At 38.4% G+C, this 17,436-nt stretch overlaps 1 protein-coding gene across 1 annotated transcript; it reads right to left on the reverse strand.

The window, feature by feature from the left end:
- Positions 1-155: 155 nt before the first annotated feature.
- On the reverse strand, positions 156-17,411 carry LOC146460230 (beta-galactosidase-like). Its single transcript, XM_085088500.1, has 11 exons — positions 17,136-17,411; positions 13,869-13,990; positions 12,714-12,742; positions 11,278-11,344; positions 10,507-10,601; positions 7,585-7,768; positions 5,746-5,967; positions 4,407-4,609; positions 2,942-3,142; positions 1,489-1,842; positions 156-819 (listed from the first exon to the last, which is right to left on the reverse strand). Exons 1-11 carry the CDS (start codon positions 17,366-17,368, stop codon positions 598-600), a joined length of 1,932 nt encoding a protein of 643 aa, XP_084944626.1. The 5' UTR covers positions 17,369-17,411; the 3' UTR covers positions 156-597.
- Positions 17,412-17,436: the final 25 nt, after the last annotated feature.

Raw genomic sequence — 17,436 nt, forward strand, 5'->3', positions numbered from 1 at the left:
TTAATCGTGGAATAGCGTTAATCGGCTTTCAAACAACCCGGCCCAGGTTAACGGGTTTTCGTATGAGACAGAGAGGGTGCAATCGAAAGCGTCTCAGTGAGAAAGGACAATAAATTCTCGGAGTCGCCAAAGAACATGAAAGAAGGAAACAAAAATTAATGTTCAGACTGCTTTTTATTCTGTTCAAACCTCTACTTACAAAACATTGCAGCAAAATTCGAATGAACAACGTTATTGACTGATCGAACTAGAAAAAAAGTCGCTTAGGCCACAAAACACTCGAATGTTTTTTCTTCTATGCAAAAAGTACAAAAAGAAATAGGACTATAAAACAAAATTCCAAACTCCAACTAGAACTCGATAGCGTCTCCAACTCCAACTGGGCACTGCCAGTGCCCTTTAATGCCCTTTAAACTATTAATTTAATCATTAAAACGTAAATACTATTTATCATCAGTAATCAATAGTTTCTGAATATCCAGTCTATTTGTTAAATCTCGCACTTGTAATCATTTGAAAGTTGCACCATAACAAAAATTAAAGAAGGGTAGGTAGAAAATGCCTGCCTTAAAGTTATACTTTCAAATTCTTTCCGATCTAATTCATGGGCTGCACCTTTCCATTTATCATGGGATAGTCCAGAAACAAAACATAGCAAAGCTCTGGGTTCTGACACGGCGCGTTATCAAGCTCAAACAGCACCACCTTGCTATTCTGATTCCCAGCGCTGAGCGCACTGGCTGGAACATAGAGCGAGACTTGGGGTCCCACGACTGGCCAGTATCGTCCAAGGTTGAATCCATTGATGTATGCTTGGCCCTGTTTAAAACAGACAGAAAGAAAGCGTTTTCAATAGAGATGATAAACGTGGTTGCCACTCAACAGTACAGCCGTTAGTAGGGTCGTCATGCAACACTAACTGAGTGGGAGAAGCGTCGCGTGACAACCCTAACAAAGGCTGCACAGGAGTCTACCAAACTACGTCACAGTCAATCATTTATCAGAGTTCCTCACGTCCTGTTGAGTTCTTCCTCATTCCAAAACTATTTTGAGATGCGTAACCTTCTATAAGTCACTGTGATAGCATATTACCAGTAAATATGTAGCAAAGCATTTTCAGGTGAAGCGCAGAAAGATTTCAAATATAGCCATGTTCGCAAAAGGACGCTATTCAATCCGCTGTGCGAAAAAAGATGGCGGCTGTGCAATACCTTGCAAACCTAACAATGGGCACCTGGTAAGGAGCCTCCCACGCAGTCGTTTTTAGGGGACTCCTATAACCTCCCGTGGGCAGGACGTAGCCTCTTCCAGGCGTTCAGTTAGTTGGGGCACAGCGCGAAAAAATAAAGATGGTAAGTTATTCCATGTATTAACAATTCTGTAGGAAAAGGATCTCTGCCCCGTTTTAGTTTTAAATAATGGAATATTCAATTCCTGCGAACTTCTAGTCGCCCGCCCACTTATTGTCCTGCACAAATGTGACCTCACCTTAAACCAGCGTGGAAGATAAAGAAAAGTGTCCCTTGGTACTCCGTCTGGTGTTGGAGGAATATCGCCAGTGTAGAATGTTGGAATTTGAGTGCTCTCTTCATTATTAACATCATCATGTAAAGGCTCTTTAAGGCCCACCACAGGGTCCAAATCCAGGGGATATATCATCCAGTTACTAAGGACAACTTTGCCCAGGGTCACATCTCCAACGATCCCCTTGGGATCTTGCAAAAGAGGACCGTGGTTAATTCGTCCCATGTTTTCCACCAAAATGTCCAGGGTTGCTCCTGAGGTAACTTTGATGCTGGCAATTGTTTTTCCACCGACACGAATCAGTGTTGCCTGGCGAACCTAGAGAATAAAAGATTGAATTTTCACAAGGAATGAAATCTCAAATTTCCAAGGATTTGTGCAAGGATATACTTCAGACAGGCAAAGAACGTTGTTTCTTGCCTGTGGACTTGACAAATTGTGTTTCCTCTAAGCCGATGGGGCGTATTTCAGTTCTTAACACGAGTAGACTAAGGAAAGCTGGAATTCAAACATTTGCAGTGCAGAAAGATGGAAGAAATGTTCAATAGCTTTTATCTGAATAATCACACTTTAGGATTCCTAAACTGTCTCAACTGAAAGGTAGAAACTGAAATTAAACCACCTTGCACAGCATGATAAACAATACCACAGGAAAATACTGCTCAGCAGCTTTCATTAGTAAAATGGTCACAACTAAGGATTTCATCCACAGACTAAAACTTTCTAGACACTGCCTTGTACAGCGTAATGTAGACTTGCCCCAAGTCGTCTTTTTATGCGCGTGACTGGACTCCCACGAACGAGAGCGAACTTTGAGAAAGTCTAAGCGTAATGAACAACACCACCTAGTGCTCAATGGATATTATTTGAATAATAATTTGGGATTTTACCCACAAACTCAACAATTAGAACTACCTCTAAAAACATGAAAAACAGCACTAAAGGAAAGTACTGCTCAGTAGCATTCTCCTAAGTAAGATAAAGGTAAAGTCGCACAAGAGCCTAAGTGGCCCACACGGCCGGAGCTTAGCCCGGTTTCTGTAGCATGAGGCAACTAGGAGTATTGCTACTCCCCCCTGGATGGGATGCTAGTCCATCATAGGGTTACCCCCAACAGTATGTCGCCGGTACCCATTTATACACCTGGGTGAAGAGAGACAATGTTTATATGCAAAGTTTCTTGTCTAAGGAAACAACACAGCAATGAAGAGACCACCCTGGTCTCGAACCAACGACCCCCAGATCCTCCGACCGTCCGATCGAAAGTCTGGCGCGCTAACCACTACACCACCGCGCCTCCACACCATTCTTCTAAGGGATCACCCTCAAACTTTGTAGTTTATACGAGGCATTATCACCTCCCAGGAATACATTCCTCTTCCAATAAAATGTAAAGCAGCAAAAATGTACCACAAACCTGATCGACAAAAATGATGCCTCTATCGTGAAGTCCTGGGATGCTGATATTTACCACAGGTCCACTCACAGAAGATGGTATCTTTGTGCGATAAAGAATGAATCCATAATTCTGGCCAACTTGTTCCATGGTAAGGGTCTCGTTAGACATAACAGGTCCTGACGGAGCAATTTTTTCCAGTGCATCATAAAAGGAACCAATCTGGAATAGAAAATTAAGGCACTTCTAAAAAAGATGCAGATGTCTTTCCGCAATGACTATCTTACGTTACTATCTTTAACGACTTTTAACCCTTTAAGCCTTAACAGTGATCAACATCAAATTTTATCCCTGTAATATAACTGCTTATTCAACCCCTGAGGTCATAAAAATTAAGGATATGATCACCCAAGGTGAATTTTCTTGATATTTGAATAACATCTCCACAGCACTTTTATAATTAAAGTATGGGGACAAGATAGGAGAATTTGTTCTTTGATATTAGGGGTTAAAGGGTTAAGCAATGGCGTTGTATAAGTGAAACGTCACGTGATCCTATTCGTCACCTTAAAGTTTACTGTTATTAATCGTGCACTGCTCTGTGACACTTTTGTGACGCCTTATTACAATAAAGACATCCAGTATGTCAGTTGTGTAGTCTATGTATGTTCTGTGACTTCCAATGGCTTTTGACAAAACTGAAACATGTTTTGTTCATTACATGCAGCCAAGGTTTCTTTAGAAATCACTTGATCTAGCCAGTAAAATAAAACAAAAAATAAATAAATAAATCTGTAAATTTGTATAGTACATAATTGCAATGACGAGATGATCAAAATAATGCGCTTTACAGTATGGGGACATTCTCCAGATCGAATGGGAATTTGGAAATGTTGGTTTTTGAGGAGATGAGAAAACCGGAGTACCCGAAGAAAAACCTCTCAGAGCAAGGACAAGAACCAACAACAAACTCAACCCACATGATGCCGAGTCCAGGAATAGCTCCTCAACCACATTGGTGGGAGGCCATTTCTCTCTCCTGACTGCACCATCCTTGCTTCACAGTCTGCTACTCGGTTCTCCAATTTACCCTGACCCTATTTCAGACCATAATGTGCAATTCTCCAGTACTCATTTTGATTTTTAACAATATTTTGAAAGCTTAGAAAAAATTGAAAACTTTACAAGATGGAGAAACATATGGGGTTAGTTTGTACAAAACACTACCACCGACCAAGAAATGGATTTGAAAAATCGTTCTTGGGCCCAAGCACTTTGAAAAACGGACTCCTCGCCTCTAAAATTTGTACCTATCTTACCACTTTCAGTCAATAATTGGTTAAAATCTATAGCTATTTTTAGCCCACAACAGCTCAACAACAGCCCAAAACCCATATCCACACTGTATAAAGCATCTTACTAAGGGAGTATCCCAACCCCCCACCCCCCAAGCTAAGCACATTCCCCACCTCTAGAGAAGAATTACCTTAGTCATCAGAACTTTTCCATATGCATACTTCTGTGGAGCAGGTGGACGGGTGACTTTTGGGATGGGAGCATATTTGGCAATCACGTCCATGATTGCATAGTACTTTGGTCTGTAGTCTCCTGCTTCTGTCAAAGGGGCATCATAATCATAGCTTGTGGGTTGCGGAGCGAATGTTCGAGTATCTGAGCCAGCATTTGCTCCTGAAGAAAGAAGACGCAGTACTGACAGTGAGAGCAGTTTTCAATCAAGTGTCAAATTAAAAAATCTAGCTTGCCTAGATGTTGCTTTAGTACGTAAGTGTGTATGTTGTGGCTTAAATTTTTTTGGTTTAAAATTTTTCAAACCAGTTAAATTTTTATTTTCCTTTGTGTAGTAATCATTACCATAATCGGAGACAAAAGGAAATAAAAATCAAACTGGTTTGAAAAAAATTAAACCAAAAAAAATTTTGAACCACAACATGTATGCACTGTGACTGTTAAAAAAAGAAGCTTGTACAACTTTCTCAACCAATTAGATGTAAAACAAAAATTACTGGGACCTGCTCACACACGTTTTTCAGCACTGATACAATGTGCTTCATATTTGTGTTGTTTGTGGGGATTAGTTTGAGTAATTTATTACTTTGGTTTTGGTTTTGTAAAACTCAGCTGAAAACTATTCTTGTAACTGCAACTTGCCAGTACTTTGACTTTGTGTATCTTTAATTAATTTATTTTATAACAATAATTATTATTGTTTATTTAAAATGAGCTTTAAGGATGAATATGGCGAAACAAAATCATTTTTTTTATTTATTTACTTTTAATGACCCCTCACCAAGAATCTTCATTTTTGAAGGAGGTGTGGATTTTGGAAGAAGAAGAAGAAATCATGGACGCATGACAAATTATCCATCACACTTTCAAGTACATAATTTGTGATAAGATTGAAAATACCAAAGATAACCTAAATTATGCAGTTGAAAAAAATTTGATCTTGTCCTCTTTTGGCCATCCATGCTATTTTTTGGTGTTCTTTTATATGTGTGCGTTTTCTTACAGTTTTTAAAAGTGGGCATTTATGATTTTGAGGTTTTGTTCAATTCTGCGACCAGTTTTTACATCATAAGACAAAGCCCATTTTAAGTTGATACTTAAGTACATAATCAGCTCACACTCCTTACAATGCATCCGGATGATGATGATGATTACAGTAGTGGTGGACTGACGGTGATGTGAGCAATAATGATGATGATGATGATGATGATGATGATGATGATGATGATGATGATGAGGAAGATAAAGATGAAGATGGGAATGGTGGTGGTGATGAGGATGACGACAATGATACTCACCATTCATGAACCCAAAGTCAGTGCCCCCTTCAAACATGTCCATATTAACCGAAGCATTCATAGCAAGGATCTTGTCAAGATAAAGAGCAATTTGCGAGTAGTCCCTCGTCTGGTGCACCGTTCCCCAGTGATCTATCCACCCTGTGTAGTACTCAGAATTCACTAGGGGACCATTGGGCTGATGCTTACGCAGTAGAGAGAAAGGGACTTTGGGATCAATACCTAAAGGGAGAGAAAATCAAACAGCGTTAGGACAACTTGTGGCATCTTAGGTAGACAATGGAACAATACTGGGTGAATTCATGAGTTAACGTTGATAAAATATTAAGGAAATAATGGTGAGTAATATGTCAAAAAACGAGTGCAAGTGTTTAATCAGGGGTTCCAAACACCAAGAAACAGATGAAAGCAAGAGGTCGCAGGCCGAGTGCTTTTATTGTTTTAGGTGTTTGGAACCCCTGATGAAACAAAGTTTTTGACATGACTTCTCAATCACGCCTAAAAAACAATGCAATAAAGCATGCAAAAATAATATATTCCCGGTAGGAATGGTAAATAGCTCAACCAAGTCTCTGCCTGTATTTTGAAAGCCCTTTGTTGCATGTTAGCAGTGTTTCATTGTATTTGATGGTTATGGCTGAGAAGGAGAAAGGAAGACCAAGTCGTTTTCGTTTGCCGAAAAGTGGCTGATGAAGCTGTTCCATCTTCTACAAAGTACAAAACCAAATGGGCTTTAAAAATATTTCGGGAATGGCAGCAGCAAAGGGATATGAAAGTACGGATTTTAGATTCCTGTGGTCTTTTCAAAGATAATGAATTGCACAAAGTTAATCCTGTTAGTTGTGAAATAGAGGATATGGATGCCATATCTCTTAACTACTGGCTCACAAAGTTTGTAATGGAAGTCACCAAAAATTCAGGGGAAAGGTATCCACCCAGAACTGTGTACGAGATAGTTTGTGGTCTGAAGCGTCATTTGGGAGACAAAAATGGCGACAAGGCGCTGAATCCACTTGATGCTCACGATAAAAGGTACGGGAAATTAAGCATGTTGTTTTTGCTTGTTTGTTATTATTTATTTCGGGAAGAAGTTCCAGTTTTTATTTAAAGTAACATACTCTTGTTGGTGGATTAACTACAATAGGTTTTGGCATTTTCCGGCATCCCTTAGATGCAGAGGGAACTTTCCAAAACTGAAATTTTCAGATTGTGAATAACTTTTCGAAGTACAGTAGTGAATAATTTATTGATTGTATGGTAATTGAGGTTGCTTATTAAAATTCAAGTGTCTTGTTCAGTGTTTTTATCAGTTTTTGAACTTACTGGAGTAATCTTGATCTAGATTTTCATTGCATATCAAGATACAAGCACCTGACCAAAATGGGGCACTGCAATTGGCTTATAACCATATGAATAATTAATGAGTTTGAGAAGCTAACATATAAAATGGCTACAATGGAACCCTACGATGGAACACTTACACCAAGATGATTACAAGATGATTATTTACCACTCAAACACACTCACTTCACTGTTCACCCCATGTTAAAAGTGGTAGATTTTAATATGAAGCCTCCGCTCTCTCCATCCACCCCCCCCCCCCTCCCCAAGAAAAAACCTTTTAACACTGGTGGTGGTTGGTGTACAAGGGTTACCACCAGCCCTCTTATCTTGTGATCAAAAGTCTAAAAGAGAGTCTGATATACTTAGCTAGCTGGACAATGGTACTTTAAGTATAGCATCATATTAGTATGTAGAGACGCCACAACAATGCTACAGTACAAGTCTTGTCAGTACTTTCACTCAGAATTATTACCAAAGTTTACCTCTTTAATTTACCTGATGCGAAGTCAACAGAAGAAAAAAGCGTGGGAAGCGTTCCACACTGAAGCATCCTTGGGTCAGACCAACCATCAGTAGTAAACAAAATGACATCTTTACCGAGATACTCCTCAAATGTAGCTTGCAGGTGAGACATGTATACATGATCACAGGTGTAATAACTCCCATACTCATTCTCTACCTGAAATATTGACAAACAAATATATATTTGTAAGTTTGCCGTCACATAGCAATACAGTTGAACAGATGCAACTCTTTATATGAATACAACATTAGAGAAAGCAGCTGAGGGATAGAGCTATTCTCAAAAGTGGATAGGCTATGCCTCAATAAGAAATGAAAAAAAAAATGTGCAAATACTTTGTGTCTTCTGAAAGTCTGACCCTCCCATAAATGATATATTTTTTTTCTATAACATTTTGCCCTGCATGTTCCCTGGTAAAATTTATAGGATACTAGGTACAGGATATTAATTATGACAAGAATTCCAGAAGATCTTTATATAATTTTTAAAGCATCCCATAAATTCTGGCAGGATTCTTGAGGTATCCTACCAATGATCCTTCAAGATTGATGCAGGATCTTGCAGGATCTTTTCAGGGACCCCAAAAATAATGTAATACTGATGCAATGGAATAAATGTGATGGAATATTTTTTTTATATATATTCGATCACATTAATTTATTCCATTGTGCATATGCCACACATGACATTCCAATCCTAGCAGTATGCAGGATGTTTGTCCCATTAACCTAGTTTAGCAGATGGCCTTAGCTCCCACGAGTCTCCTGTAGCTCGGTGGTAGAGCATCCGAACTAGTAATTGGAAGGTCTTAGGTTCGACTCCTGATAGCAACACTCAGATTTGTTTTCCGAGTATGCCTGTGTCACTTATTGAATAATACATCACTCTCTTCTTCAAAGGTCTTTGAAGTTTCTGGAGAGAAGATCCTTCTCAAGATCCTCTGACAATCCTTATATAGATCCTAAGAGATCCTGAAACTGTTTATGACAGATTTTTTTCATTTGCTTGATCAAATCTTCATGTTGTTCTCGCATGAAAATAAAAAAATCCCCTATTAGTTTTACTTCCTCGGGTTTCAGATATATAAAAACATGAAATTTCACTTCCAGTTGAGATACAATAGTGCCCAAGTTAAGACAGGAGAGTGGGTAATAAGTAGGGCTATGATGTCAATACAGGATCACTAGTTACGGCGTTTCTCCTCTTCTCAGAGGAAGAAAACTACGAAACTACCACCGAAAATGTTGATTGCTCACAATGAAACAACTGAGGAATAGAGAAACTGAGAAGAAGCGATCCTGTATTGATGTTAGAGCTGTACTATCCTCAGTCTTCCATCTTGCATGGCGTTGTATCCCACCAGAACTGAAATTGGAACCTTTTTTTTAATCATGGCATCTCTGGCTTGGATTTACAATCAAAGGCTCCTGTGAGCCAACTCGTGAATGCAGATGACACATAGTAATTGAAATTTAGACGGCTACGGAAACTTCCTTGAAAGCTAAAAGAAATTATATCTTTGCCCAATTATGTAATGAAAAATAACCATTCTTGTACCATAAAAATGATTGTCAAACTATTCTCTACAGATTGAATAAGATTATTCTGATGTGCCGATTAAAAAAAAATCACGTGTTTTTTTATTCAAAGTTCATAGAAGCACGCCATGTGCAGCTACGCCATGGAAATTCGTGTCCGATAGTCTGGGGCTACTGGATTTTGCGATCGGGCTAGTGGATTCTGACCATCACTTGCCCAATGGGCAAGTGAAGTTTTTTGGGGAATTAAAATTACAAAATTACTGTAGGGCAAGCCGATCTCACAAAGGGAAATATGTTCAACAAAGTATCGCATTACATTTCATGCCCGACATAAATGCGTGAAATTTTTCCTTTGGAGTTCAGTCCACGCAATCCTTAAGTAAAAATAATGAACTATGACAAGGTCTTGCTAAATAAGAATTATTTGTCGACCGCGTCCTTTTGCTTTCCCATAAATTACCAGTTGTAAATTTCAAAAATGAAACATTTTTTCCCTTTGAAACCTCTATGAAAGCTGACAAGATCTTAAAGTGTTCATTACACCAGAAATTTGCATAATTTTGTTTACGACGTCAATGATGCGTGACATGGCACATTCCACTTTCGCGTGAAAACTGACAAATTAAATTATTTTTAATCAAATTATTTCTAAATTAAATTATTTTTAATTCTTAAAAGAAACCGCACTTTGTAGAAAAAAACGAAAAAACGTATAACTTTGCTCAGATTCAACGAAAAATCTCCGTTCTTACACGAAAATGATTGTCAAATTATTCTCTACAGAATGAATGAGAGAATTCTGACGCGTCCTGAAAAAAATTTTCACTTTTTTTTTCACTAATTGAGTTTACGACCCCGGACTTTCTGAAAAACTGAAAAAACTTGTAACTTTGCTCAGATTGAACGAAAAATCTCCATTCTTGCACTAAATGATCGTCAAATTATTCTCTACATATTGAATAAGAATTTCCTGATGCGCCTTGAACAATAAATGTTCGCGTGTTTTTTCCACTAATTGAATTTAAAACTCATTCACTGCGCACGCCCGAAAGTTAACGACAAAACCAACCAACCAACCAATATAGTTAACAGTCAGCAATCTCTATAACTCGTTCATTGCGTCTCGGTCTCTGATTATTAATGAGGGTCTCGGCGTCTCGTCGAGTCACAGATTTTAACATTTTATTCCCCTACTGTGGTTCAAGGTATGTGGCACAATAAGGTCGCTGCACGTGGTAATGCTTATACCCTCATCACACAATGAAAATAACGTGTACAAGGAAGTACATTGACTGAGATGCAAGTAATCCACAAACAAATACAAGTTGATGTTAAGACCAAATCATTCCATACCTGCACAGCAATGATAGGTCCTCCATTGGCATACAAAAGTGGTTTCAGTTTTGGAAGCAAGACACTCATCCAGCGGTCGACTGTTGCAAGATAATCTGTAAAAACATAAACCACCACTGATTGTAAATAAGCCGGACATATTTATAGTTTGTAAACCCTGTTTGTCCTCTTCCGGATAGACCACCCAAATTTTTTATGTGGTTTTAAACTATGGGTGCTATTCAAATCAAATCAAATAGTTACTTGTTTGGTAAGAGTTTTGAAAAGCTAATTTATGTTTTGTTCAAACCTCGTGATTTAAAGTAAGCCCCTCCTCTCTACGAAGTCCACTTGGCCGTTTTTATACTAGAGGATGCATAATCCGTCCAGATGGATAATGTGTCTGTTAAGTTATACATCTGGTTATGCATCTCTAGTATAGAGACGGGCACAAGACGCATTATGCATCTAGACCAACTATCTTCCATTGTCTGTCTTGAACGACACACAATAGAAGATTGTTCGTCCACACGGATAATGCTTCTTGTGCCGATCTTTATACTAGAGACGAACAACCAGACAAACACAAATGTCTGCCTAAGTTCCTCCAGACGGATAATGCTTCCTCTAGTATGAAAACAAACAAATGTATCCATAAATGGCACAGTCAGGTTATTATTACAGATTTGTACAACCCAAACTGGTAACACAACCTCCTCCCACCCCGCCATACACATACACCCTTCCCCTCCCCTCTACTACAACCACCAATGCCATCTGTTTTTTACTCACTTTTGTCTGTTGATGACCTAAACTTGGCTGTTGTGTAATTCTTGAGCATCCAGGCAGGAAAGCCACCCTAGAAAAACAAGTCAATCCCTTACGTTGCAAAATAGATATGTATATCTATGTTCTCGTCACTTCACTATTCCCCATACCAGTTGGGAGAATTTGTACAAACATCAAGATATTTTTTGCTTGGTGTCATTTTCTTTCTCAGAACCTGAGTGCTTGATCGAGCAGTGCATGATAATTTGTTAGCAGAAATTAGATGCTGGTTACAAAGAAAATTCACCTTGGGTGATCGTATCCTTAATTCTCATGACCTCAGGGGTTGAATAAGCATTGACATTACAAGGAGAAATTTGATGGTGAATACTGTTTGGGCTTAAAGGGTAATAAAGAATTAACAACATAAATGATAAGAAGGTTTGATATAAGTTCTAGAAGTAAGAAGGTTTGTACAGTATGTGTAGAAATGTGGTAGTTGGTCCTAAGCCAAACAAAGAGGAACAAATCATCCACTTTATTTCCTCAAAGAACCACCCTGAATGAGTAAATCTTTGCCAAGACTAGCTAAATTAGGGCAATTATTTAAGGCAGGGCTTTCAACATGTTTTTGAGTAGAAGGCTAGCTGGAAATAGTATACAGCTGTGATAGCAAATACCAAAGGAGTATAAACCTCTAGTGATGTCTGAGCGCATGGTTTCCAGAAAATTTGAAATCTAGATGCAATTTTAAGCATTTTCCAAAAGGTATTTCTCTCTAAAAGGGCAACAAAATGGACAAAGTAAGCAGCTGGGAACCCAGTCTCTAAAATTGTAGCTGTTTTCAAAACACAAGGGGTTTCTAAGTTTCCTCAACGAAGGGTAATAAGAGAAAGGAATAGTGATGAGTATATTGCCAGGGGATACTATGTGAATAAAGAACAAGAAATCTTACAGGTTTATATGTAGCAGAACTACAGAAGTTCAAAGTTAGAAACAACTTACAAGTAAGCAACAATATATTGCATGTTGTAACGTACCATTAAACCCGTCAAAATTATCACAATATACTATAAACTGCCCCTTATAAGTCTTACTTCGTAAGGGGTTTTAGATGGGCTTATAAACAGAGGGGCTTATACCTGACTGAGCTTATACAACAACAACAACCCAAACAAAGAAACAGTTTCAAAATTAGCCATAGCAGTGTTGATCAAAATACGTTTTTCATTTACTGGTTTTTAATTGAGCTTTAAAACGTTCATATAAATGGAACAAAATGAAAACTAACAATATGAAAAAAACTAGAGAGGGGCTTATATCAGGGTGGCTGATCATCGGATGTATTTTTTGGTTTACAGGTCAATGGCCTATAACGGGTAGGGGGTTATAAGCGGCAGTTTACGGTATGCACATAGTGTCTATAAACAGCACATTACAGAACAGCATAACCAACTCACCAAATCCCATTCTGCACAAATAAATGGGCCTGCACAAAACAACACAAGGGTGTGATGAAATTACATACATGCACTGTTATTTAGCTTACACTTAGAAAACATTTATTCATTTTTGTTTTATTTATTTCAACAAATATTTGTATATAAGGAGTATCCAGTTCAGCATATGCTGGTTTAAATGGAGTCCTGTATCCTACATTAATAATTTAATTATAAAAATAGTATACACATAAATGTTACACACTACATTACAATTATTTGATTAGAGTAGAAAAGGAAAATTGCCTTCCACTACTCCTTTCAGACTATGATAATTTTAATCATAGTCTGTTTTATAAGAAGTTGGCAAAGGTAGCTTTAAATAATTGAGAGGGGTTGGTAATGGATGTTACAGACCTAGGAAGATCTTTCCCCCACTGTATACATAGATCCTGATAGAGTATGTTTTACCCTGTTGCAGGCTACTGGAAATAAGGACTGACCCACTCAAGGCAGAGACCAACTTAAGGTTTCAGCTCAAGAGGTGCATGTCCATTTTTGGTCAAGAACAGTTATGCGAGAGTTGGGTGTACCCTTAAGAATTTTTGCTAGGGCATACTGTAGCAGAGAACTTTAAACCCTAAAACATTTCCACCCCAAAATGCATGATTTTCACAACCTAATAACTAGTCAAGAGTAACTTCTGCACCTAAGGCACTCATCCTTTCTGCTGCAGCCGTGCATTATTAAGATACAGATGTACAGTTACAGAGATTTGGTTTAAGCATTTGAGTAACTGAAGTCATTCTGAGCAACTCTTAATCCAATAAAATAGAAGAAAGACCCACACAGTTATTTGTGCAACTTTTAAGCAGTTAAGAAAGCCTGAAAAAATCAGGCCTGAATGGGATTCAAACCCATGACTGCTGTAATGATAGTGCAGTGCTCTACCAAATGAGCTATTAAGCCAACCGGGAGCTGGTCATATTGTGAGTTTGTAATATACCAGTGGGGGATGAATCTATAGCTATATGAAACATATTATATTTAAATATATTTCATGCTTAACAAACCTCCCACATGCGTCCATCACTTAACAGTGCCAACTGAACATAATAATGTTGTTTTTGCAGAGAAGTTAACAAATTATCAAAGTGTACATGCAAAAGAACTCACCTGGCCTAACAATGGCTAACAGCCCTGTTTTCTGTGCCATCTCAATAAAAGCTATCACATCATTTTCACCACTGAAGTCATACACCCCCTCCTTTGCCTCATGTCTGTTCCATGCAACATACCTTTGAAATTTAAACACTCCTAATGTCATAAGTGTTTTGTGCCATGCTTAAGCATAACGGTAAATTTACTGACGGTATCAGAGTTAAGTTACCTACTACAGGTAAATTTTCTGGGAGTGTAAGTGTCAGCTTCCACTTCTTGCTATAAACATGTTACTACCATCAATAGAAAATTTTACAACATTAAAGTTACAAATTATTATTATAAATGCTGTGATCATGCATGGTTTAGCTTGGTACCCTTGTGCAAAGGCGTTATGTCAGGGTCCCAAAGGGGGGGTCCCTGAAGCCCTGGAGCCCTGAAATTTCTGCTGTGGAGCCCGGAGCCCTATCAGTTTACTGACTGGAGCCCTGATCCTTTTTTGGCTGTGGAGCCTGGAGCCCAAAGACATTTTGTGCGGAGCCCGGAGCCCAGCAATTTCAAGTTTGGTCATTCGAGTTCCCAGATTGCATTGATTCTTGATCACCGCCTTTTTGTGTTTTTTGTGCGTGTTAACGGGCATAAAGAAACAGAATCCGAAGAGAGGACAGTACATAATACAAGTATGCGCGGTTATCTCAGTTTGCAATGATATGCAACAACTTATTTAGGGATTTAATGAAAACTTTGTTATAATTGTAGTGAGCGTGATAAAAAACAACTTTATAGTAACCGGACGTTCCTTTAGCAGTTTGCTGGCAGGTATCAGTTACAACAAATTAAAAAAAAAACTTGACAGATCATTTTGGAGATACAAATAATAATTGATGAAGATTAATAATTTCAATACTTACCCAGTCCTTAATAGATTATATTGTTTACTATTCATCTGATTCATGACCCTTTCCATCCTAACTTTTGGGTCTTCACCAAGCAGGGTGCATAGACGAAATGACGGTTAAATGGTTTAACCTAACACCAAATCCGCCTCGAATCCCAGTGTTTTGTACCCTCACAAAAATTCACAAACCAACATTAGTCTGAAGACCTACCATATCTGGGTGTGATGGCCCAACAGGATGCCTATCATCATTCGTAGACAAACTACTTCAGCCAAAAGCAGAAATACAGGACTCGTATCTTAAAGATACGACACATTTCATGAAGTTTATTGAAAGCACTAGGGTGCCTAGAAACACTTTTCTACTCTAAATGGATGTCACTAGTCTTTACATGAATATCCCATAGGAGGAAGGAATCACTATAGTATGCAACGCATACGAGAACTTTCATGCCAATAACCCTCCTATAGCTACAAATTTCCTCAGAGAAATGCACAGCCTTATACTGAAGGAGAACACCTCCAATTTAATGGGAAAGACTATCTCCAAACACACGGAACTGTCATGGGCACTAAAATGGCAGTAGCTTTTTCCAACATCTTTATGGCATGTATAGAAAAGGAGATCTTAAGGCAGAGCGTTAAGAAACCACTAAATAAACGTGGAAAAGGTTCATTGATGATGTATTTTGCTTGTGGGATACAAACAAAGGAGAAATAGAACATTTCATTGAGCAAGCAAATTCGCTGAAGTCTCACAATTAGAAACAACATTCTTGGATACAACAGTCTATAAGGGAGAGAGATTCGAGAAAGAATCGATTCTTGACGTGCGCACACATTACAAACCTACTGAAACATTTCAGTACACAAACTACAACAGTTGCAACCCAGCAGGCGTCAAAAAAGGCTCCGTTAAAGGAGACGGCCCTAAGGCCTATGAGGACAAACTCTTCTAAAGTAGTGTTTAAGGAAAACATTAAAAACTTTAAAACACGCCTGGTATCGAGAGGTTATCCTAGTAACCTGGTGGACAAAATTCTCTCCGAAGTTAACTTCACAGAAAGAAAGAACGCTCTTACACAAAAACAGAAAGTGCACAAGAAAATTCTACCCTTCGTGACACATTTTCAACCATCACTGCATGTTTGAAAAATATTCTAATGGACAAATGGCATTTAATACAAAGCCAGCCGCTACTAAGAGAGATATACAAGGAACCTCACTTGATCTCTTATAGAAAAGGGAAGTCGCTTAAAGACATGCTTGTTAAAGCAAAACTATAAAGGCTTTTATCAACACAATGGGCACACAACGGGAGTTGTGCACGTCTGTCAACCCCATTTAAACAAGTTTAAAATTTAATCCACTTTTAAATAATAGGAGATAATATAACTGGCTGCTTGGGTTTAAAAAATTGATCGGAATTGCTGACTTTTTTATTTGCGTATTTGATTTAGCGTTAAAAAAATAGAATTTTTACATATCAAGATTGTAGACCAGAGTGGAGCCCGGAGCCCTAAAATAGATGATGTGGAGCCCTAGAGCCCTGAAGTTTTCGCCTTGGAGCCCTGGAGCCCTGCATTTTTAAGGCCGGAGCCCTGGAGCCCTAAACCCCTTTGGGACCCTGTTATGTGGTATGTGGTATAACATTTCATCACACATGCTTTTCCCCTCAATCACATTTTGAATTTATAGCTGTATATAAGGGAAAGGAAATTTAGCTTAATTAAGTCTATGCAAGGGAACATCAAAGGAAGATTCAGATTCTTTGTTCAATGTTTCTCGTTTTTCCCTTCTATCGTTTCCCTTCAAGCGACTCAATTTTTTGCTGCAAAGCATGGTCAGCATACTTTGTACTATTTAGGAGGCTTGCCTGAACAAGTGCACAACCACCCAAACTCAAGCTGCCGGAGTGCTTGATTTCAAAAAGAAAATTTTAGTATCATTGTATTGACACTTAGATCTGTTGCACCAACAAGCTAGGAAGATGCAAACTCCTCAGCCTGTAAGTAGTAATAAACCAGATCAGCCTCTACCATTTGGATGTACCTAACTCTCAATCTATAGATTATATCAGAACTTCATAGAGAGGTACAGAGCCTACTGGGCCAAAACTCTGTTGAAGCGGGATACGCAGCATACATATTAATTAATAATCCTAGCAGTCGGAAGGCAAAAAAGGATATTAAGAATATTAATGAATATTAAGGATAAATCTTGATGGTGAACTTTGTTGTTTTTGTGGTTGCCTTAATTTTTTTCAACCCATGTTCTTGCACTGTTGAGTACTAACTTTTAGTTTAAGGTTCACATTTTTAGAAACGGTAAATATTCTAATTCCATTCTTAACTCTCCCTTACCCCCACAATTTTTCTACTTACGTTGTCAAAGCATTCACACCGGCAGCCCTCATTTTTGACATTCTGTCTTGCCAGTAAATCCTCGGAATACGAAAGTAATCAATGCTACCCGAGATGTATCGGAATGGCTCGCCGTCCTTGAGAAAAACATTGTTTTCGTAGTCTATAGTGAAAGAACGTGATGAAGAAGAGGGAATTAGCGATAAAAGAAGAAGAAATGTGCCGAAAAATACTCCACACAATGTTCTCGCCATGTTTTTGAGAGAAGCGAAAGAGCAAGTCACGTGAGAAGTATAGGAAGTGTGACGTGAGCGTGAATTGT

Source organism: Pavona decussata, unplaced genomic scaffold (genome assembly GCF_977016875.1).
Source record: "Pavona decussata unplaced genomic scaffold, jaPavDecu1.1 SCAFFOLD_214, whole genome shotgun sequence".
In the NCBI taxonomy this organism is placed as follows: Eukaryota; Metazoa; Cnidaria; class Anthozoa; order Scleractinia; family Agariciidae; genus Pavona; species Pavona decussata.